This window comes from Wyeomyia smithii, chromosome 2 (genome assembly GCF_029784165.1).
Source record: "Wyeomyia smithii strain HCP4-BCI-WySm-NY-G18 chromosome 2, ASM2978416v1, whole genome shotgun sequence".
In the NCBI taxonomy this organism is placed as follows: Eukaryota; Metazoa; Arthropoda; class Insecta; order Diptera; family Culicidae; genus Wyeomyia; species Wyeomyia smithii.
In genome coordinates, this window is record NC_073695.1 from 198915831 (window position 1) to 198943327 (window position 27497).

General features: G+C 39.6%; 3 protein-coding genes across 4 annotated transcripts; 1 reads left to right on the top strand and 2 right to left on the bottom strand.

Moving 5' to 3' along the window:
- Positions 1 to 3613: 3613 nt before the first annotated feature.
- LOC129721808 (uncharacterized) lies at positions 3614 to 7477 on the bottom strand. 2 transcript variants are annotated; one of them, XM_055674813.1, is made up of 5 exons: positions 7363 to 7477; positions 7172 to 7301; positions 5879 to 7104; positions 4775 to 5225; positions 3614 to 4707 (listed from the first exon to the last, which is right to left on the bottom strand). In XM_055674813.1, exons 2-5 carry the CDS (start codon positions 7277 to 7279, stop codon positions 4171 to 4173), a joined length of 2322 nt encoding a protein of 773 aa, XP_055530788.1. In that variant the 5' UTR covers positions 7280 to 7301; positions 7363 to 7477; the 3' UTR covers positions 3614 to 4170. The 2 variants fall into 2 exon arrangements, with proteins under 2 accessions (XP_055530788.1, XP_055530789.1); XM_055674814.1 differs by having other exon boundaries at positions 7385 to 7407.
- Positions 7478 to 14696: 7219 nt separating this feature from the next.
- On the top strand, positions 14697 to 21899 carry LOC129724301 (protein rotatin homolog). The gene is made up of 10 exons (XM_055679056.1): positions 14697 to 14833; positions 14889 to 15079; positions 15134 to 16494; positions 16553 to 16648; positions 16709 to 16895; positions 17017 to 18077; positions 18167 to 19795; positions 19855 to 20204; positions 20263 to 21355; positions 21444 to 21899. The coding sequence occupies exons 1-10, from the start codon at positions 14794 to 14796 to the stop codon at positions 21808 to 21810; spliced, it is 6375 nt and encodes a 2124-aa protein (XP_055535031.1). The 5' UTR covers positions 14697 to 14793; the 3' UTR covers positions 21811 to 21899.
- LOC129724302 (transferrin-like) lies at positions 21824 to 25203 on the bottom strand. The gene is made up of 6 exons (XM_055679057.1): positions 24997 to 25203; positions 24441 to 24531; positions 23948 to 24369; positions 23204 to 23882; positions 22994 to 23142; positions 21824 to 22850 (listed from the first exon to the last, which is right to left on the bottom strand). The coding sequence occupies exons 1-6, from the start codon at positions 25070 to 25072 to the stop codon at positions 21955 to 21957; spliced, it is 2313 nt and encodes a 770-aa protein (XP_055535032.1). The 5' UTR covers positions 25073 to 25203; the 3' UTR covers positions 21824 to 21954.
- Positions 25204 to 27497: the final 2294 nt, after the last annotated feature.

Genomic DNA, 27497 nt, shown 5'->3' on the forward strand with positions numbered 1-27497 from the left:
CTGGGACAGCTCGGATATCAACACATGAGGTGAGTACCTGGAATACCTTACTTCTTCGCAGCAAGTTACCTACAGTACCTAGGTTCACGGAAGCTTTTAATTCAAACTATCTGTAGACAAAACGGACAGTATGTCGTGATGTGTTCTGGTGGAACAAAACTCTCAACCACTTCTATCGGGAAGCTAGACGCTTGTTCAACAGGGCTAAAACCACGTTCAACTGGAAAGCCTATAGAGCATCCATCACAAAATATAACGCTGATCTTTGCAAAGCCAGAAGGAGGGCCAGATTTCCATTCTGTGAAGACATTCAGACTCTGCCTGAGGCAACGCGACTGCAAAAAGACGAATGGCCTTAGGAAATTGGAAAAGGAAGATGGTAATCTGGCTGTCACCACCAAGGAAACGCTGAAGGTTCTTATGAATATCTATTTTCCTAACTCAACAATGATTCCCGAGCCGAACACTGAAGAGCTGCAGAACCTCGCTTCTAGGCGCACAGCGTCACGTGATTTTGCTGGGCTCGCTCTCGTCACCAGGACCGGATGGCATTCTACAAACCTTCCTGAAAAATCGAACGTGGTCATCATGTCCGAACTCATCAGCCCGTTTCGAGCTAGCTTTACTCTAGGACATTATCCCAGACAGCTGGCGGAACGTTAAGGTGGTGTTTATACCAAAGCCGGACGAAAATACGGAACACTACATCCGCAGCGAATTTGTGTAGGACTTACCCTGTATACACATCATTAAGCTTATCAACAGGGTCAATCTACAGAAACTGCTCTACACTGCTTTGTGACGAAGGGGTTTCCTACGAAAGGCAGAAAATCAAAAGGCAGAATCACGAAAGGCAGAATAACGAAAAGCAGAATTACGAAAGGCAGAATATTTCATAAGGCAGAATAACGAACGGCAGAATCAAACAAAGCACGAATGGCAGAACCACAAAAATGGTCTTTTTTCTTTTTAACAATACGCACTCGCGGCCTTTGGCCGACTCTATTGTCCAAGTATATGCTGTCCTTACTCGCTACCGCTCGTTCGGACTTAACTAAGCGAAAGAAAACCTATTTGAATAATCCTAGAAAACCAGTAGATCAGTTATTTGTATGCGAGAGGCCGCCGCTTCCGACGGCGGGTCGGCGGCCGGCTCGGACCGCGGAAACCACGGCGGCTTTGTGCCGCCTCGGTTCCTTGCCCTCGATTATGCGTCTTTGCCGCATGAATTGTTTAATGTTAATTATAATCAACTAGCCGTTGAGACTAGTGTAAGTTGTACCTACCATCGAAAAATTACTCTCCGCGCTGCCGTGAGACTCTTTAGGACCTGAGCCAAACCAGTTTGCGCGTTTCTGATCTAATAATTAGGCTTGATTTGCACCTCCCATCAAAACTGGTCATTGCTTGTGACCAGTTATTATGTCTGGTTACCAAATTATATTAAATAATAAAGGTAGAGTAGCAGCTTTGATACCGTGACCAGGATTCGCACCAATTTGTCATCACGCACTTGGCTATCGTGAGTAAGGTTTTACTACCAGTGATTCTGCCTTTCGAAATTCTGCCTTTTGAAATATTCTGCCTTGTGTGTACTGTCATAGAGTTCTGCCTTTCATGATTCTGCTTTTCGTGCTTCTGCCTTTCGTAATTCTGCCTTCTGTGGCGAACCCTGACGAAGAACGAGAAATCACTGAAATACAAAGAGACAGGATCTGCGCTTTTCTTGATATAGAGGGAGCTTTCGATAACACGTCCTTTGCATCTATTTACGCGGCTCTACAAAATAAAGGAATCGATTATACCACAATGGGCTGGACCAAAGCAATACTTACAAAAGAAGAATCACAGCAGCATTCGGAGTTTCGTCTGTCGCAGTAGAGGCAGCGAAAAGGTATCCTCAGGGACCCTGCGGTTACCAAAAAGCTTTTTAGCTTAACTCGTAGTGAACTACGCATCATCACGGGACTCCTCACTGGACGCTGTTCTGCTATTTATCATTAAGAGAAAATGTGCAAAGTCCCATCTGACCCATCTTGTAATCTGTCTGCAACAATCAGGGCCAGCTACAAGAGACAACCTTAGGTACTTGTCGTAACGGCATTTTTGTCCAATGCCCTTCAGGCATACAAAAAGAGTCCCTTGAGAAAGGTCTTGGAGTTTCTCTGGGAAGTATATTAAGACTCCTTCTGTTTATTATGTATATAAATGAAATGCGACGAGTTTTATGGTTTTGTGACATTATTTTTGCCGCTGACTTTGTGTTATCCATTGCAGCTAGGAATATAAAAAGGACGTTTCACACATGAATGAAGATTTACATTCTCTGATGGTTGTAGTCTAAACAACTAAAGTTGAATATTGATAAAACTAAATTAATGACATTAACGCGCATGAGAAAAAACGTAAGTACACAATTTTTTATTTATATTTTTCTATTGAAAGATTATTTTAAATTTTCAATAACGTTTTTTTACCGATGTGAATCGAAAAAAACAGTTTTTGAAGAAGTTTTTGTCTGGATGCAAAATCCAGGTCGAATATAGTCATCATATTCCATGCAAATCTAAACTTTTATGATCATGCAAACACCAGCTTCAAATTTGAAATAAAAACCATAGAGTAATAAATTTCGAATGCTAAGTAGAACGAGATAGCAAATTTACCACCTTACGTAATAAGACAATAATCCTTATATGAACCGAGAACTCGTGGCTGGTTGCTAGTTTCCCGTTATACTGTAGACCAATGACATGACGGGGGAAACATCCTGCGAACCGAACCCACACCAACTGGTACGAGAAGAAAAGGAGTTTCTATCCTGGGATCCGTAATTACGGCGCGCGCGAAGATAAAGATGAGACACGATGCTTTCTTTTATTATGTTTTCTTCAAAACAAGATATAAAATGAACACATCCAGCGGCCTGAGGACAGCGGAGCGCTAGAAACGCTGGACGCGAACCGTTTCTCACTCATACACAGGAAGGATTCCGTGGCGTTGGTCGGTTGGTGTACAACTAACAAAAGAAAAAAACTCACTCCACTCAGCGCCTCGTCATCATAGTCATCATCAGCGGCTGCACTGGAACAGAACAGTGAATACGCGGGCCGTTCCACGTAGAACGTTTACATAATGGGTATGCAGTCCACTCAAAATGGCGAAAAATAAAATATTGTTGGATGAAAAAGGCAAAGACGGTTTAAAGACTAGGACAGCGGTTCTCAACCTTAGGGGTACGCGAAAGGCTTCAGGGCGTACGCCAAAGAAAAACCTGTAATGGCGGAAAAAGAAATTTTTCTTCACAATACTTCATTTGTTGTTCAATCTTGCGCTTTAAACATGACTATAGCGATATAGCAAACCATAGTTCAATTTGAAACCTGAACTAGACTTAAGACTACCACAACATTAGTTACCACTACTCTCTCCCACTCTGCGACGACATTCCAAGCCTGATTTGGATAATATTGCCAAGGGGTACGCGGACAAAAAAAAATTAAGAACCGCTGGTCAAGGAGATAAAGCAGTTTTTTGAAATGTGTAAGATTTATTAAGCTTAGATACTAAATTGTAGATAAGTTAACGAAAAAATAGAAAATACTTAACGAGTGTTCTTTATATTTAACTTTTTGCAAACTGGTATTGAACTTCTGTGTACTTGTAGTACGTTTGGTCAAGCTAGAATACCGTTCTTTTTCCTTTGTCCAATCCACTTTTGCTTATTTTTATAAATTTAAAGACATTTGAGACTAAAAATCAACAGTTGTTTTAAAATTCATAACGCGTACTATGAGATAACAACTAGATTAATCAAAAACATCTATGGATATGATGAAAATATAAAATAATAGACTAAAGTGCAATAATACGTTAATTATCATCTAAATAACTGGTAGAGTAGAAATATATCGCTTTGGCTTGTTTATTGCATAAACATCATTTTAAAACATCTGATACAATATGGTAACTTTTAACAAATTTCTTTAAGACCCTCAATACAGGCTAAATGCTATCTCTTCTGGGGATTCGCATCACTATGAAATGTTTCAGAAAGAACCAAAAAAATCACCTATATGAATACTTTCTACAGCCGTGCACACCCTACTCTGGAATGACTCTCCACAAACAATAATTTTCTGGTTCTACCTGTGTATCCTACGGCCTCACCTAGGGTGTCCAATCGCTATCCGAATCGTTGCCATCTTGTTCATTTGTCTCGGAATGTACAACTGTGTCAACCAGCACAACTTCCTTCGTATCCTTACCCAGGACAGTTTTTTTATCACGCGTTGGCACAGGATCCGATAAAATTGAGCTACTGGTGGCTCTCATACTTGCTACTTTCTGTGACCTAGTTTGCATCTTCGGAGTTGGTTTGGAATAAACTTTCACGAACGATGTCATCGACATTTGTAACGCTTGCCGCTCGGGTTTAATCTCTCCTTGATACCAACTGTTAGGCACTTGCGGGGTTTTGTTCATGTTGGAATTACCATACGGAACAGTACTGATAACCTCCCGTGGTCGGAGAAATCGAACAAATCGTTTCAATTCGTCGTAACTGGAATGCTCGGAGTACTCAACACCTATTATGTTTATCTTCCCGCGAAACTGCGGACGACTGTTTTTCTCCCATCCACTAGGTCGTATTGCAATAACACTGTCGTACTGATCTGGGTAAGAATCAAGATAAGCAACTAGTCCCTAGAAACAAACAATAATTACATAAGCAGAGCTTATAATTTAGCATTAGTGAACTTCACAAACATACATCGTACGATATTGTGTTAATCGAGAGAACATGAACATCTGCTTCCTTGGGATTGTCGATCAATAACTTCTGTTGTTCGACATCGGCAATCGCGTTAAGTGCTTTTCTTCGGTTCGGCTCCGTCCAAACTTTATAATTAAATTGTGTTGCAACTTCGGCCCACACCTTCTCTTTTCCAATCAAATAACTTCCGCAAACTATCAGCACTCGTGTCCCAATATTTCGATCTAAAAATGATCTTATCTGACTACATACGTCGGTGATACTTTCCCATTGCGATTTGAATGCATATTTTGACGACAGATACGTCGTGTCGAGGTAAACAATGTCAATATTCATATTCCAGAACTCTGGATACTCCTCCATGTCGGCACTGGCACGAAAGTCCCCCGTGTGAAGAATGTTAGTTCCGTCGGGAAGTTGAAATAGAAACATAACTCCTCCCGGGCAACTGGAAAAGAAGATTATTGAAGAGTTATGGAAAATATAATAATGTGCAGGTCTCATCAAATATGGTACTATAACAACTGCGTAGCAGAAAACAGAGAAAATGTTGAACCAAAACTGAATAAAGAAAACTATGAAATTACATTAAGAGCTACTGAACCTTTCTACATAACGCCGTTTATAGTAAATCCCAATCATATTGAGTATTAGTATGTAAAATAAATAAAACTTACTGATTGGCATCTAGTGCCGTTTTAATAGACTAAAGTGCAATAAGACGTTAAATATCATCTAAATAACTGGTAGAGTAGAAATATATCGCTTTGGCTTGTTTATTGCATAAACATCATTTTAAAACATCTGATACAATATGGTAACTTTTAACAAATTTCTTTAAGACCCCCAATATAGGCTAAATGCTATCTTTTCTGGGGATTCGCATAACTATAAAATGTTTCAGAAAGAAAGAATGTGCAGGTCTCATAAAATATGGTACTATAACAACTGCGTAGCACAAAACAGAGAAAATGTTGAACCAAAACTAAATAAAAAAAACTATGAAATTACATTAAAAGCTACTGAACCTTTCTACATTACGCCGTTTATAGTAAATCCCAATCATATTGAGTATTAGTATGTAAAATAAATAAAACTTACTGATTGGCATCTAGTGCCGTTATTCGAACCTGATCAATTACTATCGGCACATGCAATTCCACGGTCGTGTAATACTCCTCGCTTACATTGATAAAAGCTTTCACCAGGCGAGCCGTGATCGGGGACATTATCAACGGTTTGGCGAAACTTCGCTTTAGCCCAATGTAATGATCGGCATGAAAATGCGTTAGAAAATAGTGCGAAACACCTTCGATGTCCCCATACCGGAAGGCATCGACAGCAAAAGTCGTTCCGGCGATAATTTTGTACCGTGGACAAACTGTCTTCCGTTTCTTTTCAGCCATTCCCTGTGCAGAAATTTTTGGTCCCAAATTTTTGTTCGTTTTTAAATCTTTGCGCTTAACCGAAGCTGGTTTCCTGGTGCCTTCACTTTTCGACGGTCCTGCCATCGCTAAGGGACCATCATTTGAGTAACCAGAATCTACAGTTTCCTCAGAGTCCTTACTAGCGAAAACTGAGACCTCTATATTCTCCATGTTCCAGTCTTCTTTCTCTTTATCGTAATAGGCACTTTGAACTTTTTCTATTCGTTCGATAATCTTTATCGGATCATTCGGTGCGGGACTCATAGAAGGCCCTTGTAGTTGGCTTGGTCTCAAGGGACTTGATTTTTCACTCAAATTAATGTCTAATAAACCCTCGATGTCTGCGTCTCCGGTGTTGATCGCAGGCATGGCTGACTCCTTCAGCACTCGATGGTAACCAAATAAGTTTTTGTCCTCAGTTTTGAGGAAAAAGTTTGTTATTCTTTTTTGTGAATCATCAAAATGTTTTTTGCTAAGCATTTTAATATTTGTACTCTTACATATTTGTTTTCGTATTCTGTTCACCTTTTTAGTGTTTGTCTTGGATGATTTGCAGGAAGGTGTGTTCTGTGCAGAAATAATGGAGCTTACGGGCATTCGGGAAGTCGTTGAATTATGTCTGACTGGTGTAAAAAATTCCGCGATTGTACTTTTTCGCGGCGTGGGACTCAATTCTTGATCGCTTCCGCTACTAATCGAAATCACAGATTGTTCGTGAAATGCCTTTTGCTCCTTGATTGCTTCGTTCGAAGATATCGTGAGTGCATCGGGCACTTCTGAAAGGAGATCATCCTCCTCCGCCAATGTCCGATCTGTAAGTCGGAACGGATTCTGTGAGAGAATGTGCATCAGTTTTGTATCCTCGTCGGAATGCACCGGAGATAGATGTAGTGGTGTTTTCTAAAAAAAAAATCAAATGCTCGCACTATTTACATCTCATTGATATGAATTATATACATTAACTTACTATCACAGAACAGCGAGAGCTAGATCTCGAGGTATCAGCAAATTTCCGTGAAAGGGAAAGTCGACCAGAGCATCTTCGGCTTGTGCCTGGTACTGGTGAATTTGCCATTCTCGATGCAGTGAATAAAAATCTAAAAAAAAACATTATCAATGAGTTGTCGCGATAACAAAATTGCAATATGAAATCTACACCCATGTATATAATGTAAAATACCGCTTGATCGTTTGTTTACATCGTTTACATCATGCAATTGAAAGACAAGAACGAACGTGTAACTGACCAGAGCTGCCAGATTTTATTTTGAAAAATCTGTATGCACCCGTAAAAAAAATCTGTATTTTTCTGTATTTTGTTCGTGTGCCTACAAGTACTCTGTTTTGGGGTAACTAGGCTTGGCATCAAACCTTAAACTTCGCCTGAAACCGTAAAAAGGCTGCGTAAAATTCCTGAAAGAAAACTCAGGTCTAAAACCGTGTTTTTTTTTTGCTAGAAAGGCAATATAGAATCCGGTATTTTTGTTCCAAAGCTTTCCCGCTTAGCCAAATGTCGAATGTCCAGGAGAAATCAAACAAAAGGAATTTCCCGCTTAGTAAATGCCAGACGCCCAGCAGAACTCGAACAATCACGCTCGACGCCTGGGTTAGAATCTCAACGCCGACATAGGTGTCGATGGTTGTGGGGCGGCGTGATCCACTCACAACCAACCCAACTGGTCCAGGTTAAGTCCTAGCCGACACGGGGAGATTTTCTGAGGCGAAAAATCTCTGGAATCACGCATTCCATCGCATGAGGAAGTAAGCCGTTGGCGCCGGTCCGTTGAACAACGGGTCGTAAGTTAGGGTCCTGGGTGGAGTCGCCTCCACCAGTGGCGGAACCAGATCGACGGAAAAGCAAGAATAAAAAAATCGATTGCTGAAATTCTGTACAAATCTGTATTAAAAATCAAATTTCTGTATGAATTCTGTATCCTGTATCATTTCTGTATCGTGGTCAAAAAACCTGTATAATACAGAAAAATCTGTATACTTGGCAGCCCTGTAACTGACATATGCATTTCGGCGCCTCTTGTTACTACACTCCTAAATATTTTTAACGAATTACGAGGATTAAACTATCATTAGGGGTCTTCACGTCGAGTTCGTATACAAATACCCAGGAGGATGAAAATATGCTATCTTTTTTATTTTAAAGGAGTGAATAGTCTTTCTGACCTGACTATTATTATTGTTATTTTTCAAGTTGCGAAACCAAAACACAACCAAACACGTAATTTTTTAATGTCGTAAAAAACTGTAACTGTCAAATCTCTTTCTTCTTCTTTTTTGTGATGTCACCATGCTATGATACGAACTCGACATAATTATCTTCATCCAGATTTCTAAGAGCAGTAATGGGCGGATGGATTTGACAAGTGAACCTGTATGTTAGAGAATCGCCAAGGCACTCACCGTTAAGGTAACTGTCAATACCAAAACGGGCGAGCTGTATAATTTTGCATTGCCGTTAATCGTTTGTGAAATGTTTGTGGAATATTGTTATATGTTGTCTGTAATATAATTTATTGAGAAATTGTTGTTTCAATGACAGATTAAATACTTAAGGCCTAAACACAATAGATACGTTGCGGCAATTTGACAGTTAGCCCATACATTTTCTGTCAAATTGTCGTCAACGCAACGCAAACGCATCCGTTCTGTTTGGGCTTTTACTGCTAGCCAATGTATAGAAGCGATGCCAAAAGTTCTTTGGATGATAACTTGAAACTGAGTTAACATGGCAATTACTAAAATCTGAGTAATTGTTACCCATCATGATTACTTACTTTTTGACTATTTGCATAAGAATACCAAACTGGGTAGATCTTATTCAGATCTAGAGTAAAATTAATGTCGAATTCGTTTTTACGGCAGGACTATCCCGTCCCGGACTACGCTTTGCAGCTGAAAAAAAAACACATTCCGAGCAGTTGCAATGGTGTGCGTAATACCAGAGGTAACTGTCACTTTTGTTTTGGTCATTATCGCCATTGTCTTTTATCGCATTTGTGCTACTGTACGAAAAATTTGCCAATTTACTGAAAAATGACAAAATAACAAAATAAAATAAATAAAATTCAACCTGATGTTTGACACGCAAAGAACGATAATCAAAGCAAACCGATTTTGATTTTTTTTTATTTTGACACATACGTGTGAATGTGTTGGTGTCTTCAAAACTGCACTCTGTTTCTTGCGTGGACTGTCCGGGACAGAAAAAGGGTAGTCCGGAAAATGTAAAAAAAACTGATAGGACAAAGTGTAGTCCGCGGGATAGCTACACCGCAAAAACGAAAACGACATAAATGAGCGGGTGTATTTCCACCTTTTAAGTTCGTAACCCTACACGCTCGTAAATAATAACTCTAAAATGAGTAACATTTGACGCATTTTCGTAAAAAGTGGAACAACTCTAAAATTGAGTAACTCCACAAATACTCAAAACTGAGTGACATAAGGCGTCTTTAAAAATGAGTCATTATTACTCAAAATTTAAGTACGACATAACTCATTTTTTGGGTAGAGTTCAGTTCCATTACTGGCTAGAAATCCACCACCAATAAACCAATAAACGACACCACATATTCATCAATAATTTTGCCTTGTAATAAAAGTAAACAGTTATAATGCCTTCTGAGGCACACACAATTAAAAAACATATGTTACAAACTGAAGCACATCATAATCTAAGGGGAGACATCTGGCTTATTACTCTTCCTACTCACTCACCTCGATGATCCCTGTTGTATTTTTCGTAAGTGATGCCATTCACTCGGAAAATACTTGAATCTTTTTAATGCTTTTCATCAGCTTTATATGTACAATTGTAGAGCAACATGTCAAAAGGGACTGTCTACCCAACAAACAATTTTGTTGGTCTACAGCTTAATAAGCTATTATTCAGTGGATTTCGACTGAACTCTAGCTTTACAAGCCATTATCTAACAAAATTGTTTTTTGGGTACCTTCATCGATTTTCTTGATTGACTTTTTGTTTAATAGCTCGTGGTTTTTATATAAAAAGCTAGATTAGATTCTCCACTATCAAATGGTGTAAAGGACATATCATGAAACGTGTTGATTAAGCCGTGGCGGTTGAAAGAAACCGATCGATCAAAAAATCGATCAAAGCAGATAGATCCTTTTGTCATGTTGCTCTACAATTCCTCCTGCAGGTGATAGTTTTACCGTCTGAGGGTTACCGGAGAATCTGCATCTTTAATATCCTTAAAATCAAACTTGTCAACCATCAATGATTATGATTCATTCATTGGCCCATCTGAATTGTATTCTTTGCACAAGCAATATGCTTCAACAGGTATGTACCAAACTTGATTCAGAACGGATTCAAAAGTAGAAATAAGCTTACACTACACCTTTTACTTCCGAAATTGAGCAGCGGTATGCTGTGCTTATGCTTCACGCAAAACCGTATTATCTCCTTGCGCACTTTTGGTTCTTTTGGTAATCGAAATAAGTGATGATCCAAGCCGGATCTTTTACTACACCCATATTTGTACGCTTTGTACTTTATTTTGAATGTTTATTTGAAAATATTTTAGATTACAACAAGAGACATCACAAAAAAAACATAAACCAAAACAACGAAACATGCTGTTCAGCAACACTGCCAGCAAGCCTGATGATAAATTTTAACGCACGCGGGGTTTTCAATTTCAACCAATCAGCGAGTGGATGCAAATCTATACCCAGTTGTCTCCCCTTAGCTCAAAATTACCTTTCAAAATGGACGTCGTTATATGCGACGTTACTCAGAAAGAAGTTATATGAAGGTAACCCAGAAAGTAAGTCAAAGTTACTCAAAATCAAAAAGGACTTCTACTCATTTTTTGTCGTCTACGAACATGATAGACCATTTTATGTGACGTTTCTGCACTCAATTCATGAATGAAATTTTGACAGAAAGCTCGGAATCGCTTACATAACGCAAGAAAAAGCAGCATCAATATCAGCAGGATCCGTGACCCCTGTCGGTTCGTAAAATGGTCTATTCTAAACTAGGGAATCTATACATTAGAGAAATGACAAGACACTCACCGTTAAGGCAACTGTCAACATCAAAACGGGCGAGTTGTATCATTTTGCATTGCCGTCATCCGTTTTGATGTTGACAGTTGCCTTAAGGGCTCATTCAAATAATACATAACGCGCTCAGGGGTGGGGGGGTATTCAGCGAAGCGTTACATTGCGTGTGGCAAACATGTAAAATTGCGTTACGTGGGGGTGGGTGGGTATTGAAAATTGCCAAATTCCGCGTTATGTAATATTTGAATGGTTCCTAACGGTGAGTGTCTTATCATTTCTCTAATGTATAGTAGAGATACTCAGAGGGAGAGATAAGCGATGAAAAAAGCCACCAATTTGGCAACTAGGTTTCACATATCAGAGGTGCCCGATCTCATCTCAAAGCGCAATATGGAATAAATTTTTCATTTGACTCGAATAACTGATGGTGACGGTGGGAGTCCTGAGAAATAATAAAAAGCATCATAAAAACCGCGAAAGTGTAGAATTATATGTTTATGTCTAATTTGATATACTTTCACCATGATTGATCATTATTTTGTTGACCATACTAGAGGTTTGTGAACCACCAGATGTAAATCAGTATGATACAGCAAATTTTCAAGCATTCTCAATGCATTGTTTAGTAATAAAACATGAAAAACGTGTAAAGAAAAATATATTCTTTATTGTACCTGATTGCAATACCTTCTAATGTGTCACCTTTCTTGTTCGTTTGGCTCAGTTTTTGACATGTTCGTTTGGCTCACAACATTCTCTTCGCATATCTCTCCCTCTGAGTATTGCTAATGTATAGGTTTCCTACACGCTCACTCTGGGCTACTCAACGGCTGAGTTGAATTTTAATCATTTTTTTCAGTTGTTCGAAGACGTCAAAAAATGAGTAGAATTAAATTGATCATGGCGGCAAATTTACTCAAAATTGGGTAATCGGTGCTTGCGTGTTGATGTTGTTATTTTTTGCAATTGAAAACAAACAGCAAACCAAGCAAACCGTCTGAAAAAATCACAGGAGGGTTGTGTGCAGAGCCACGACCGCAAGATTGAAGTAGAATACTTTTACAAGAAAGATAACCCGGCTGCTTGCGCGTTAGTCATTTTGAAATCGGATTTGTTTCGTATATACCGCTTGTTAGGCACATTTGCATTTGCAGCAGCATCAAACCTAAGTTGCAGTTATTAATAACCATTTATTATGCTCTTCCAAATACATTTTGTAGCCTTGAAAAAGGCCAATTGCTGCAATTGCAATTTTCATTCAACTATTGCATAAATATTTCATGGTCAGATAGCGTGCGATATCCGCTCTGACATAATAAATTTTTCGAACGTTGTGGGATAACTGGAAAAATTGGTGTGTCTAAACTATTTCCAGTTATACCATTCTACAACGTTCGAAAAATTTTATTTCGTATATCGTAATACTCATGTACGAAATATACATCTCATTCATTCTAGACCCGCCTTTATTTTCAGTTCCTACAGATTTTCTCAATTTCGTAACACGGATGTACAAAAACGATTTCTAGTGGACATTCTGTCGAGCCGGACCGATAGAGCTTTTATTAGGGCAACAAATAATATGTATTGTGTCATGTTGTGCGGCTTGGACGTAAAAAATGTTCCCGTCTCCGTGTCGCATGGAAGCAAATTGTTGCGTGTTAGATATTGCCGATGGTAGACATGAGAATGAAGGTCGAAATTCTGCTGGGATGTCAAACTTTAACCGTCTTCTTCACGACATTACATCCTTGTTAATAAAGTGTTGTGAATTTTCTAAAAGAGACTCAGCATCGTGAGCAGAATGTGCCGAACTTTTCTGTTTGAAATCGGATTTGTTTCGTATATACCGCTTGTTATGCACAGTATCAACAAATCATAATAAACATCACACTGCTGTTCATTTGCAGCAGTATCAAACCTCAGATGCAGTTTATTATTAACCATTTATTATGCTCTTCCAAAAACATTTAGTAGCCTCGAAAAAGGCCGATTGCTGCAATTGCAATTTTAATTCAATTATTGCATAAATGCTTCATGGTCAGATATACCCGCTGCAACTGCTACGCTATTCGTAGCCATGTCACAGTTGTGGCCGCTATACGCTGCCCCTGCATCAGCTGGCCCAGCTGCTATCGATGCTGAGAACCGCTGCAACTAGTGTGCTATCCATTGCTACCCACAGTTGTGGCCGCTATCCGCACTGCTACTGCTACTGCTAAGGGATGACTGCTATTGTCGCTGTCAAGAACTGTTATGAGCGGCTTCGGCTGAAACAAGCTCCTATATATGCCAAATAGCATATTTTCAATTGCAAGGTATATGATTCTGTCGACCGTGCTTGGGAAGCAATCATATAACGACCAATCAGAGGTCGAATTTTTTGTTTTGACAAGGCTTGACTATTTTCAATATTACAATAGTTTGAATAATAAAATTACAATTATCTTTATTTGAGAAGAATCTTAAAAGATTTTCTAATTTATTGCTGCAAGAACGAAGGAAATCCATCGAATACTAACCGATTTATTAGCATTTAAAATTGGACATATTTTTCACTTTTTTCGGTTTTAGATTTTCATTTGACATCCCTATGTAGCCGAACTTCCTGAGAGAAGTGTTCTACTTCAAAAAGGAGGAAATAGTAGTGTTTGAAATTAGTTTCTTATCGGTAAGTAATTCATAATTTGAAATAATTGACTGCAACTAATGCCAATTTTTCTTTTCCACCAGAACTCGTTGGTTGGATATACGGCGAATAAATTCAAAGATCTCCCGTGTCTCGGCGAATAAAGGTAAATTCCCAACATTTTTTTACATTTTTTATTCTTATTCTGCGAAATGGTATTCTGCAAAGTGGTATGCTGAAAAGTTCTCCGCTACCGACTTACTTTTTTCCCTTTAAGGATTGAGCACACATCTGCATTTCCCCACATTGCATGCGAGGTCTAAGTGCTCAAGACCGGCAGGTATTTCGTTATTTTTCATGGGATTGTCATCTTCGACCACGAGTCTTTCAGAGCTGCCATCGGTATTTTTTCAAGAGCTTCGCTATGTTCGCTGTGACTATACCAATCGAAATCCAAAAGTTGTAAGACGTAGCCATAAAATCAATTAAAAATGCAAAATATAATAATATCGAGTAGATAATTTTTCCGAAACTCCCTCATTGAAGCTTAAAGTACTCATTTCTGGGTCTAAAATGAGTAACTTTTACGCATCGCGCATCAGGGATAATATGGGTAATATTTACTCAAAAATGAGTAAAACAACTTCTACTCAATTTTGAGTACATACGGTTTTAGCGAAACTGATTAGGTTTTGCTCAGTTTTGGGTTAACCAGAAAGAGCGTGTATTCTAAACTGAGTCAGAGTTGCTCAGTTCATGAGTTATTATTTACGAGCGTGTATATTAAACATAGCTGTCAAATAATCAAACTAAACAAAAACCGCGAATTAAATCTGTTTACTGATAGCTTCAACGGCCAATTTTCTAAAAATTTGAAAGTTATCAATGATTTTACGAAACAAAATTTAGTCATGACTCTTACCATTGATCAAGAATCGCTGACCAATTTAGGTATGATTTTTCTCTATCCTGATCGTTAGAAATGAAATTATATTTTTAATTTTAGGCCATGAGATTCAAGAAATTCGTGTTCGCACATTGCACGACATTGAAAATAAAATTAAACGAGGATTGCGAGAGAACTATGAAATCAATTTTAAACCAACTTCCCTGACCAAACATCTCATCCGATGGTTTGCAAATGTTCCTCTTTGCGAAGAAGCAACGGTTCTTGAGCTGCTCTCTCTACTACTAATGGTAAATGTTCTTTGCATACCTAATGAATATAATTACGACAGTGCACTATTTCAGAGTCAATATAGGCGGGATATCGTTAATCATTTTAGCAGCGGTCGGCTCGTTAAAGAATTTGGCAAAATCAAATATCTTATTGGTTCTAACCCAGAATTAGCTAATATGGTGGATAGCGTGGTTAAACTGGTGAACAATTCAAATTCAACATATCATCAAACTAACAGCAATGTTGAGAGTCTTGCCGAAAGTATGTCTAGCATCAAGATCGATTGCATCGATTTAACTGGTAGCCCTAGACAAAGTGAGAGCCCCAATCCTGAAATGCTTGCCGCACAAAATCCAAGCTACTTTACTAAATACTGGGAAACACCGCTACCTTCAGATGCAAAAATTTTCAAAAATCTGAACGAATCATTGCAACCGGGACGAGATGGAAAGGATATACGACATGCCTTAGATTATCTCATACCTTCGATCAATGAGTATCCACCTGAATTCTTCCTTCAGCCGCCGTATATCTTTCATAATCTTGTAAAACTAATAGAAGCCAGAAATATCAGTATCCGAGCAGGTGTTGAAATATTTCACCGTTTAACAGTTTCTTTACAAAAAAGACTTAAATCATTGCGACTAACAAGCATGTACACCTATCGAGATCCCAAACAGCAAAATCCGGAAGAAGGGCGCGCTGTGCAAATTTCTGTTCCAGCAGTTATTTACGAGCTTTACCGCTTGGGCATTGGCTGCTTGAAAGATGTTTCCGATGACGTCGACCTTCAGGATTCGAATAAAATCTTCAATCTTTTCCACGAGCTTTTAGAATTTGGCAGTACCATCGCACTAGAAAAAAACCAGTTCAACGAAATCAGACATGAACTCGGCTACCTTACTAAACATTTTCGTCATAGCTGGGAATCAAATCCCAAGTGTTTCGCAGCGAGAACGAAATATCTTGTCACAATTGACATTTTTTCTAGGTTCCTGCACGTTTTTAGCTTGAACTCGCGCGATGAATTGGATGTACCTGCCACTAACGATGATACATGCTTTCCTAATAAGCTGTCCTATAACCCGGCAGCTTTCGAGACTATTAACTCGACGAATCATCGTCTAGTGCTGGAAGCAGGGGACCAAAACTGGCTTCACGAGCTACAAATAGCGGCACTCGATTACCCAATGAAACATATTTACCCATCGGTGTATGAACCGTTGCTGGAGCAAGTACTAAAGTTCGAAAATCACAAGCTGCAAATTCTACTAGGTGCTGATGAAATGTTTGCTCCTGCAGTATCTGTTCTGCGACAGCCCACGGTGTTGTCCGATGAAGAATTGATTTTCATAGGATTGGAAGCCATTGACACGTTGCATTTGCATCGATCAACAGAACTGGTAAAGTTGATGGTTCGCGCTGTTGGAAAGTAAGTGAGGCTTGTTTGTATCGTTGAATTCAAATTACCGTGTGCTGTGTTGTTCTAGTTGCCAGCATTACTTCGATGGAAACTCGAAACTGAGAGAAACAGCTGAGAAGCTGATTTTGCGGCTTCTTGCCCATTCGGATGAACTGATTAAAAGGTGAGCATAAACTGCAGTTTTGCGGTGTTATTTGATAACACATTTTCCGTGTTTGTTCAGTACTGCGTACGACGCCTGTTGTGGTGTGATTAAGGATTACATTAGCTCACTGGATGAGGGTGCAATTCTGACGCACCGGAAAGGTTCCTTCAAAATGGAAAACAAATTGCAGTCGCTAGGTATTCCACTCACGGTTGAAATCTTGGTCGAAGTTGTCTGTTTCGGGTTTTGCCATGCCAATAGAAAAGTAAGTTTGTACTCTTTTACAGAGTTTAATTTTGATCGATCAATTTTGATTAATTTTGAGCTAAAATATGCCAGCAAAAGTGTACAGTTCTTGTCAAGTGTAATATACTTTTCTGTTCCAGATCCAGCAACAATCTGAAACTATTCTGCTATTCGTACTAAACTCTCGAACATTTTTGTTGAACCGCTGGTCCGATTTACTGAATATCATCCTGCCCGTTATGCCACTACTTCAAGCGTTGGCAATTGTCAAGAAACATACGACACTGTCCCGTGCCATTATTGCGCTGTTTCACCCGGACTCTGGTTTACCTGCGTTGGATTTGCTTCGCGGCAATCTTCGCTTCTTGTTTCAAGACGATGCCGATATTCGCGAGGAAGCGTTAACCCGTGTGCTTTTTCTGCTGAGCACAAGTCATCAGAACTATTCACCGAATATCGAGCATATCCGTGATACGATCTCCAACAGCATTTGTTTGGTAAAAAGTAAATACGACATTGCAAAACATCTGTCTGCCGATGTGTACGAGCTTAATGCTGTAAAACCTCTATTGGACACTCTTGAACAAGACAACTGCGATCCCGCCATAAGGCGCAGCGCTTTAGTACAACTGAATCTGATGGCCGAAGATCCATGTTTGTGTAATATAATTCATCAATCAAACGGATGGGCGTTTGTATTGCAAGTATTGGACAATGCTCTTCGTGAACAACACTGCCTTGATTACCCGGATAGCGCCGTGCCTGCCGTTGGAATATTAGCAAAACTTTGCTTCACAATTCCGGAGTTTAACCGGTTCCTGGCGAATAATGTAAATGCGTACAATCTGGTAATGCGGGCACTACTCACCTATCACCACTTGCCCGTTTTTAAACCGGATTGTTGTTCGCTTCTTTTCCTGTTGCTTTTTGACGCGTATAGTTCCGGGTGTGGTAAGACCATATCTTTACCGAAAATTTGCGAAAACTACAGTGTACCTTTCGTGTGCGAGTTTCACTGGCAGGAAAGTTCCTTCAATGAACTGAGTCTTTTAGAGGAGATTTTCTTTAGCCGTGATTGTATAACGGAAAAACATTCTAGTCGTCTGATTGGTCAAGACAACAGCGTTCTTCGGTTCAACGGTACATGCGGAGCAGAGTGTGCAACCTTACGAAACTCCACAACTGCTCATGCAAACAATAGGTAAGTCCGTGCCTTGCCATTGCATATTTTGCTATGGATGCGCATGGTCAATGATAAAACAAAACACTATAATTACCTACATATTTTAGTTTGAATCAAACAACACAGAGTTCGATATACAAAGACAATTATCGACAAGTAGCGTGGCAATTTCTTCGATTAGCTTTTGCATGTCAATGGTTCGACGCCTTCGATAATATCCTGGTTAATGCTAAAAAATGCCGCCAGTCACTCAAATCGAAAAACAAAGACGATGAAACTGTGATCATAGACTACAGCATTCTACCGCCACATCTAATGACATCTAAACAAAACAAAGATGGTGAAGTGATAGATCTTGAAGATCAAAGTCTTAGGTTTGATCGTTCATTATGTTTGACCAAAAAAGATCTCAACATGATAAAGACGAGCCACGTTGATGAAATTTTTCGGAACAGTTTGAAAAACATCGCCACGGCTACATCCCACGCAGAAGTATCTATTGGTCTGTCAGGGTTAGAGATTAATTTGCTTCTTCCAATGCAAGTACAAATACTGCACAACTCCATCGTTAAGCATCTTAAAAGATTTATTATAACTCCCCCCAATACCGCGGCAGATGAAAAACTGCTTGTAGATGTTATCGGTTTGTTAGGAGATCTGATCCAAATTGGATATGAGAACGTGCTGGTTTGGATTGTTACGTCACTCTTCGAACAGAGTAGTATCTTTATTCAGCTGCTGAAATCCAATACCTGTTCGGGTGAACTGTTCATGAAAAATGCAGATTTCATCAAAATCACTCTACAAGTAGCACTCTCGTGTGGAAACCCAAACGTAACATGTCTGCTGTTGAACGAAGAAAACTATCAAATAAAAATAAAACGTGAACACAACTTTAACCTGCTTAACAAACTATTCGAAATAATTATAAACCGTCTGGATAACGACCTGCAAAAATGTGACTTGATGAGAATTCTTTCGCTGGTTGGTCTAGCCAGAGTTGTCGTTTACAGCGAACTAATTGAGTTCGATAGTAAATTTTTGAGCCACGTCGTTAACAAACTATGTTCCTACATTAACCTTCTAGGCTCGATAACCTACTCCGGATCGACCATCGCAAAAAACTGCTTGATTATAATATCACTTGTTTTGGAGCAAATAAAGGAGGTACATTTGAAATCGAAGCATTACAAGGTATTGGCACTGCAATGCAGCCACACAAGTGTGTTGATTCGAGCATGTGCTTGGAACGTACTAACTAAAATGGCTCAAAGTTTATCAGGAGCACATGCGATCATTAAAGAGTGTGCATATCTACCAGGTGGCATTCATGCAAGTTGTGTTACAACGTTACTCGACTCGGAGGAAGCTAGTCTCGTTAAAGAATCTGCCGCAGGACTGCTGATCAATCTGTTATCACATCGGTCGGAGAACGATGGTCTCCTACACACATTCATGCTTCCATGCGATCGAAACAGCAACACCAAACTGGATGCAGATCCATTACAGACAGTTTTAACAATCCTTAAAAAACATCGTTTCTTTGAGCAAGCTTTAGAGTCGCTGCAAAATTTTACCACACAGGATGACATGAAACTTGAAGAACAGCAAGGCGTTCAAATGCTTACATGTGATGTTGTTAAAAGTTATAGCATGATATTCAGTAGTTTGCTAGATCTTAAGCCAGATCTGCTGGAATTTTTCGTTGAAAAGTGCTGCTTACAAAGGCTTATGAAGTAAGTTCATGGTTTGAAGATTCTATATGACTCTCGATAAAAATGTTTCGAATTTTCAGCTGCATCTCTATGGTTCCGTTGCATCCTACATGTTCAGCTTCTGTGATGGTATCGGAAATTTGCAACCTTCTCGTTCGATGCTGCAAAATCAACAAAGATGAAATATGCGAGCTGATTTCTCCATACCAAGCTGTTATCGGAGGAATCATCTACCTCTTGAATGTCGATTTATACACTACTTGTGATGACTCCATATTTCGGCAGGTAACGGGTAGCATCATGCATCTATTGAATATTCTCGCGATGCATAAGCTGGGTAATAGTCTTGTTAGCGTGGCCTTATATTCATTAGGAGTTGCACGACTGGTGCAATTTATAATTCGAGGAATTTCTCGTAGTACCGCGAAAAGTATAGAGCATTGCTTTTTCACACAAAAAAAAACACTTAAACGAATTTTTGTTTCCAGATTATCAAAGCCTTTGCCTTCAATTCCTGACCGTGTTATTAGTAACGTCAAACGTCACATCTGCCGACTCCACCGACTTCACATCATTTTTTGACTTAATTGAAACACAGAATTTGGATGTCGAATGTTCCCTGGAGCGAAGTAATAAGCAATCAATTTCCAGAGGAAATATTAAAATGCAGACTCAGTTGTCTAGCGGATTCTCTTCGGACGAAGATTGTGAGAATTGTGATCCAAATAAAAGGCCGCAAGAAATAGTCAAAACTTCTAGCAAAACGCATGAGCCGGAACCATTGACGACCGGATCGGAACGGATTATGACGTGTCTTATCAAACAGTTTGAACTTGTTTGTGCCCGCGATAAACCCGAAAATGGAGCACTGTTGTTTTCTCTGCAAAAGCGCTCTCTATTTTCTGCCATTCAAGTTCTACTGCATCACTCTGAGAAGGCCAAACAAGTGTCTCGTAAAAGTAAGTTCCTAGAAATGTTATTAGATCGCTTGGATGCAATCTATAGTGGAATCGGCATAAGCTATCAAGACTTCATTAAACGAAATGGAGACAGCAAGAAAACTCCCATCATCGAGGAACTTTCAGCAATAGCCAGCATAGTATCCGCATGGTTTAGAAATGACATCCTCGTACACCAGGCCAACATTAATCGCATATGCAAACTATTTCTGCAGCTGTGGCCTTGGCTTTGCAATAACCGAGATCTGGAAAAGGAGTTCCTACAAGCTCTGGTTTGCTTAACGGAAAAGTCCATTTTCGTATGCAAGATTTTATCCTCAAAATATCCGGGCCATCCACACTCCATTTTGAAACTCACGATAGCGACAGTCACTGCTGAAACGGGCAAGGTTAAAGGACCTAAAAGCGAACTCGTTGTAATGGAACTATGTTTACGAGTCCTGACCAACTGTTGCTCGTGCCAGGAAGGTCGTTCCGTACTGTCTAAGTTTAACGTGATGGACAACATAAGCAAGCTACATCCGGCGGTAACGAAGTTGCAAACTCCATGGGCGAAAGTCACCAGGCTTTGGCTGGAGTTTTGGGAAATATACACTCGACATAGTGACATCGCTGAAGTAAAGTATGTATTGAATTGTACTTCCCCAGAGCTTTACTCGATTATTTTGCAACTTAATCTAATATTTTCTATTACTTCTGTTTTGTTTTAGACACCTAACCGTTCTGGGAGCATTAATTAGAAGCTCTAATGTAAAACTTCGTCGGCTTTCGCTGGAAATATTGCGGAACCTGTCATTCGTAGCTAGTAATCGGCCAGCATTGTTGGCTTCAACTGACTACATGCATACTCTGAAAGCAGTTTTGGATGGAACCAATGCCGAGGAGCAACTACTGATGGCATGTTCCGTGTGGAAGCTGATTGCCAACAATCAGAAAGGTAAAGGTGCCATTAAAAGTAGTCCTGTACCGAGGAGATTGAATGCGTTGCTTAAGCAGAGATCTCTGCTGCCCAACTGTGGAAATGATGATGATTTGTACAACGTTTTGAAAATCATAATTAAGATATTAGAATCGTAACATAAGACTCATACTGAATTCGTTCGATCTTTATTAATGGTTTCTTAGAAAAATAATACAATTGAACAGTTTATATGGAAATTGCGAAAGTGATTTCTAAAAACTAATTCGATGTATGAAAGAAATTTTCTTATAAGCTATCTTTCATCTTCTAACGACGTTGTACAAAACAAACAAGAATGTCATAAACACGTTGATGGTTATCATGGCTGCGCCTCCTCCTGGGCTGACAGTTGTAGTTCCTGCGCTGTTTTTGCAGTCCTCGATATTTTCGAACAAACGAATGTAGTTCTGTACAGCATGACCTAACTCGGTGTGCTGAGTGGAAACTAACCCTAAAGCTGAATCTTCAAAGAGTAAATTTTTCACACCGTTATAAATGTTGTACATCTTAAAATCCGGATCACTTTGAAGATACACGTCTAGCGAACTTAATGCATTAACGATACCAGCTGTTCTAGAAGATTTGCGTCGCACAACAATCTCACCATCGACAATAGTTGTTAGCACACATTCTTCATCTATTTGAAATCCGGGATATGCTGCTAATGTACCATTACGACACAAAATTCTGTAATCGTTTGGATTCATTCCCAACGCACGAGCATGTTCAGCTAAGTTCTGAGCTTCAACAATGGCCACCTCCCCGCCCTGCATCAAACAGTTCAGCGCACCTTTCGTCCCATAGAATGGATTATTTTGACTTGCAGCGCAATTAACATTTCTATCGATGGTGCCCTCTAAATCACTCTTACTTTGAATCTCCGGTGGCTGCAGTTCCAACTCATCATGTACAGCCGTCGTGTCTTCTTCAGCGGCATCGCCAGCCCGGGGGGATACTACGGTATCGTTCGGCCGGAACGCATTGTGGCAAAGGGTGCACAATGATTCGGCATTAACACCATTCGGGTCGTGCAGGCTGTCCCGCGAACCAGGGGCACACGAGTCGCCGAAAAAGTCTCCCAGCAATCGTCCGTAGTTGCAAACATTTCGATCAAACACACCACGTGTTCTACCAACATTGATGAACGCAATCGATGCTGAAAGTAAGTTAGGTTTAGTGTAGAACGGCACACACAATTATGATATAGGTACTCTCAATATGGATTAAAGGTCGACAATTGTTTAGACCGCTTTTCGCAGCTCTACTCTATTGTCAGATATACACTAGAGGAAAACTCACCGATTCCACCAAACTCTGGAATGCAGGCTTTGGCGTTGCGCAAATTCTCGAAACGAGCGAAGCGGCTGTCGTCGCGAACAATCACCACAACTGACGAGTACTTCTCTTTCTCGGTTTCCTGGAACATTGCCGCAGTCAAGTTAAACAGACTGAAATATACAGTTTGTCGAATAGTAAAAAAAAACTTAATTGTAAAAATAACTGACTTACTGCCTTGCCAAGAAGCCAAAATTAGAATCGATTCCAATAAAATCTGCTCGTTGGCTGGCGATATCACTAAAACAAGCCATTCGACTGGTTACGGGATCCGTACACTCAATAATGGGAAGGATTCCGGATGTTAATGCAGCTGTCCGGAGTACATCGCATTTTTCTTTCTCCTCGAGCGATGTGGTACACCAGCGAGCCGTAGTTTGACAGAGATCCGACGGAATCGGAATTTGCCGATAGGGTCGAAGATAATCTACCGGAGCTTGGATAGATCCAGCGGAGATTACGGATTGGCTGTCCTGACCAATAATTTCCTGTATAGCAGTCTCCCAAACCGATCCACTAACTCCGCGCATCCACCGATCAATTCGTGATGCAATCTCAACCGGCCGTGCAGCGGTAGACATAATGACCGGCCATGGCTGAGTTAACCAGGAGCATATGTTGGTGGTATCTTTCACCGGTACTAGCGTCCCGTTTGGACATAGATAGGCGTAGTTTTCCGTAATGTCGTTGTTAAAGGTGAAAAATTCAACCGCATCCTGTTGTGATACGTAAGCTACATCACCTCCTGAGCGAAGACAATCCAGTGCGGCGCGATGATTGGACACGGTCGTTGCGTCGTAACTACATTGGTTGGAATTGTGGCATAATTCACAGAGATTCGGGTACTTAGTTTCTATACGTGTGTAATCATAGGTTGAAGGACATTCGTGTTAATTAGAGATGTGATACAATACTCACTCAATTCTGCGTCTTCTTGGGGTACGTTGGACCACTTTCCAGGACGACAAGCCGACTGGAAAAATTTGGATAAAGCCGCTGTTTCAATTTCGGCTCCACTTTTCTGATCCTCACAGGGTGTTGGAACAACCAATCGTTCAAAATGCTTTAGAAAGCGCTCGCTCCAGCGTTGTTGGCGGCCGTAGTGTAATCCTGGATGGCAGAATTTCTTTCCGCGTAACCCCTCCAGCCCACCCTGATGTCCTGAAGGAACTACTACTACTGCACGGTAGTCAACAGCTTCTCGAATACGATCCTTATGTCGTAGCTCTTTAACGATCGTAAGTCCATCCCATCCTAGTGTGGCTAATTGCAACATGCTTTCCGCGCTAAAAATTCCGATATCGGCTGTTCCATTGCGGATATTCTGAGCGCATTCGATACTGTCGGTCGAAAAGGGTAGAGTTTATTAGCTTATCGTTAGTCAGTACAGTTTGCGCTTAATTAACAATACCTATCCTGCACGGTGACACATACAACTTCCGTATTGCCACGATGTAGCTGAAGACACTGCTCGGTGAATTTGGTAGTGGCACATATCCTATCTGCAAAAAAGCACAAACACATTCAGCCACTTGAATCAGAACACTTTGGTTTGGGTGTTTAAACTAATATTTAAACATGGCTCTTATCTTATCTTATGCATACTACTCTTCACCCCGTCAATATATACGCTGAATGCGGCGATGAATCGACAACGGTTATTATTTCCTAAGAATTTGATATGGTTACCTCCAATAACCAATCTTTCGCGCTCAACGTAGATTAGTAACAGCATTTGCCGGTTGCGCTATCAAACATAAAAGATAACTTGATATTCTGAATCCAAATCCCTTAATCAGAAATCGCTAGGATTTGTTGTACACCGTTTTAGATCGACCTTCAATTATTTCTTGCTGTTCGTTGAACAGACAGCTTAATAGCATAACAGCTTTTTTTCGCTTTTCTAACAAATCACATGATTGAACAAAGATTGATTGTATTTTGAAACCTGCAAAAACTGAACCTACCTGGAGTTTGCCCGTGGACACTAGCAATTAAAGCGAACGCAAAGGTCAGAGTTGCGGTGGCTGAATTTTTCCACATTTTCACTGCGCGGCCTCTAATGACCAGAGAAATAACGGAATTTAATGCTATTTAACTTTTACACCTAACACCTAACCATACCAGACCTTCGAACCGTTATAAACCGGGCGTGGAATCGAACTGATAATTTCGGTTAAACTGCAGAATTTTGTAAGTGCTTCGCACACACTTATCCACATCGTTATCAGATAAGGCGGCAGGTGTAGCAACATGATTAGATAACATGGTCAACGGTAACTTATACGTTTGCATTCACGCTTTACAGCGCTGCATCGATATTTTTTTCCATACAATTATGCTTCACTACAAGTTCACTCACAGATTCGACGTACTTACATTCCCATATCACGTTACAAAATCTTTATTTTTGAATGCACAAGAAGGAGAATTATCTAAAAATTGTTTGTTGTGGAAAACACCAGTTGAACCTTGCAAATTCATGTCGGGGTTAGGATATCTTCATGCAATAACTTATGTTGCAGCATCAGTTTTAACGGGATGATCTTTTTATCGTAAACTTTTGGAAATTTCCTTTTTGTAATTTAAGCTGACAGTGTGATTTTATCCACTGATGGATTTTTTAGTTGGTTGAAACCGCAATAACTTATCATTCCTCAGGTCCATCGCCGTTGATATTTGTCGGCGATCTTCAGTTGTTCAAAAGAGTTAAGATTCTGTCAACGCCGCATTAGTTACCGATCTTCGCCAAATGATATTGAAGTATAATTTTGCGCCGCCTATGTCTTATTAACTGAGTCCTTTTTTTGGTTCTTAATTACTCGATAACTCGGGAGTCCTGATGAACTCTGGATACACATATGGACGATGCATTCATAATCGACAACACTGCAAGTAAATAATTCGTTATGAAACATTTAAACTAAGCGGAAGTGCAATGTCTGGTGTCTCATAAGTATCGCTCATATGCATTTCTCAGAAAACGATAATGATAAAGACTTGGCAAACACACGAGGAATGTAAGTCACATACTGATCTATAGTGGCAATTGATAATCATTCACTATGACGTCGAAGGATGAATAACAAGCGTAGCCATAGCACCCTCACCGTTTGGTGTAAATTTTGAAAGACCTGTCTCGACCTACAAATAAAGGCGTGAACAAGGCTAAGAAAATTTTTAAAAATTCATTTTCCTCAACGATTTCAAAAAACTATTTTTTCTTAACGATTTCTAGTAGTCGAGTTTCGGGGTTTTGAAACCCGTCGGGTTTGGGTTTGGAAATTTCGAGCTCGAGTTCGGTGAAAAAAACAAATTTTCGGGTTCGGGTTTAAAAATGTCGGGTTCATGTCGGATTTGAGTTTAAAAACCCGAAACCCGACTATAAAATCTTGGGTTCGGGTCTGGTTCGGGTTTCACAATTTCGGGTTCGGGTTTTGATTAAATAAAATTTTCGGGTTCGGGTTTGATCGAAAAAAAGGCTCGAGTTTGGGATTCAACCGAAAAAAAACATCATACCCGACCATTTCTAGTGCACACCTTGACAAAAATAGTGAATTTTAACACTTTACAAATGTCCACGTTCATCATCGGGAGGGGGCAATGAGGTAATGATAATTTCACGTGGACACGATATTTTTTTTTTTTCAAAAAAATGGAAATCATTGTCATTGTTAGTTATATTTAAGATAAATCGGATTATTCGTGATCCAGGGTGGCCACTCTATCGGGAAAACGAAAAATGCGGGAAAAGGTTGGGAATTGCATAACATGCAGGGCTGCAAGTTGGTCACTTAAGAGTCCCATTATTCATCAGAAGTCGATTTTTTAATCAGAAAGTCACTAAATTCACTTTTTTTGACCAGCTGACCAAGTGACTACTTTCATCAGGCCTGCTTTACAAATGAAATGAATTTTTAACAAATGTCTTGAAATTGCATAAAGCGTCGAAATCTGGTATTATCTAAAAAAATTTAATCGACTTTGTGGGACCTCTGAAAATGCAAAAAGCAAATTGAATTTGAAATGAAGAATCGGGTTCCGACCCGGAGTCTGGGTCGAAAACCAATTCGAAGGCTGAGAATGTAAGTTGCCAGTTATTTTTCCGAAAAGGCGTTTTTAGTGAGAGAATCAATCATAAATTCTCATATGTATATTTCAATTTACTGTTTCTATTTCTAAGAATGATGCAAAATAAGTTTTACTGTACAATCTTACTAATCTTACTAGTTATTAGTAGTTCGATTGAACAAACTGAGGATAAAATAAGTGACACACATTTCTGATTTCAAAGTTTTTCCAATATGAGATTTCTATTTCAGCTAGTATTTAAAAATAATATTAGTCGAACTCTAGCTCTGCTTCAGCGAAACTTATCACTTTGTTTTCAATAGGGAATTGAAGTTTTAAATTACATAATTAGGAAAAAACAGCCTTTCTTGATAATTAAATTGTATCAAATTGTAGC

Excerpts from the sequence above, each read along its gene's own strand:
- LOC129721808 (XM_055674813.1), bottom strand. The coding sequence starts at position 7,279 with ATGGCAAATTCACCAGTACCAGGCACAAGCCGAAGATGCTCTGGTCGA. Across the intron at positions 7,105-7,171 it reads GCTCTCGCTGTTCTGTGATA|AAAACACCACTACATCTATC; the intron begins GTAAGTTAATGT and ends TTTTTTTTTTAG. Across the intron at positions 4,708-4,774 it reads TTAACACAATATCGTACGAT|GGACTAGTTGCTTATCTTGA; the intron begins GTATGTTTGTGA and ends GTTTGTTTCTAG.
- LOC129724301 (XM_055679056.1), top strand. The coding sequence starts at position 14,794 with ATGACTCTTACCATTGATCAAGAATCGCTGACCAATTTAG. Across the intron at positions 14,834-14,888 it reads AGAATCGCTGACCAATTTAG|GCCATGAGATTCAAGAAATT; the intron begins GTATGATTTTTC and ends TTTTAATTTTAG. Across the intron at positions 20,205-20,262 it reads TTCTCGTAGTACCGCGAAAA|ATTATCAAAGCCTTTGCCTT; the intron begins GTATAGAGCATT and ends TTTTGTTTCCAG.
- LOC129724302 (XM_055679057.1), bottom strand. The coding sequence starts at position 25,072 with ATGTGGAAAAATTCAGCCACCGCAACTCTGACCTTTGCGTTCGCTTTA. Across the intron at positions 24,532-24,996 it reads TGTCCACGGGCAAACTCCAG|ATAGGATATGTGCCACTACC; the intron begins GTAGGTTCAGTT and ends GCTTTTTTGCAG. Across the intron at positions 24,370-24,440 it reads TGTGTCACCGTGCAGGATAG|TATCGAATGCGCTCAGAATA; the intron begins GTATTGTTAATT and ends TTCGACCGACAG.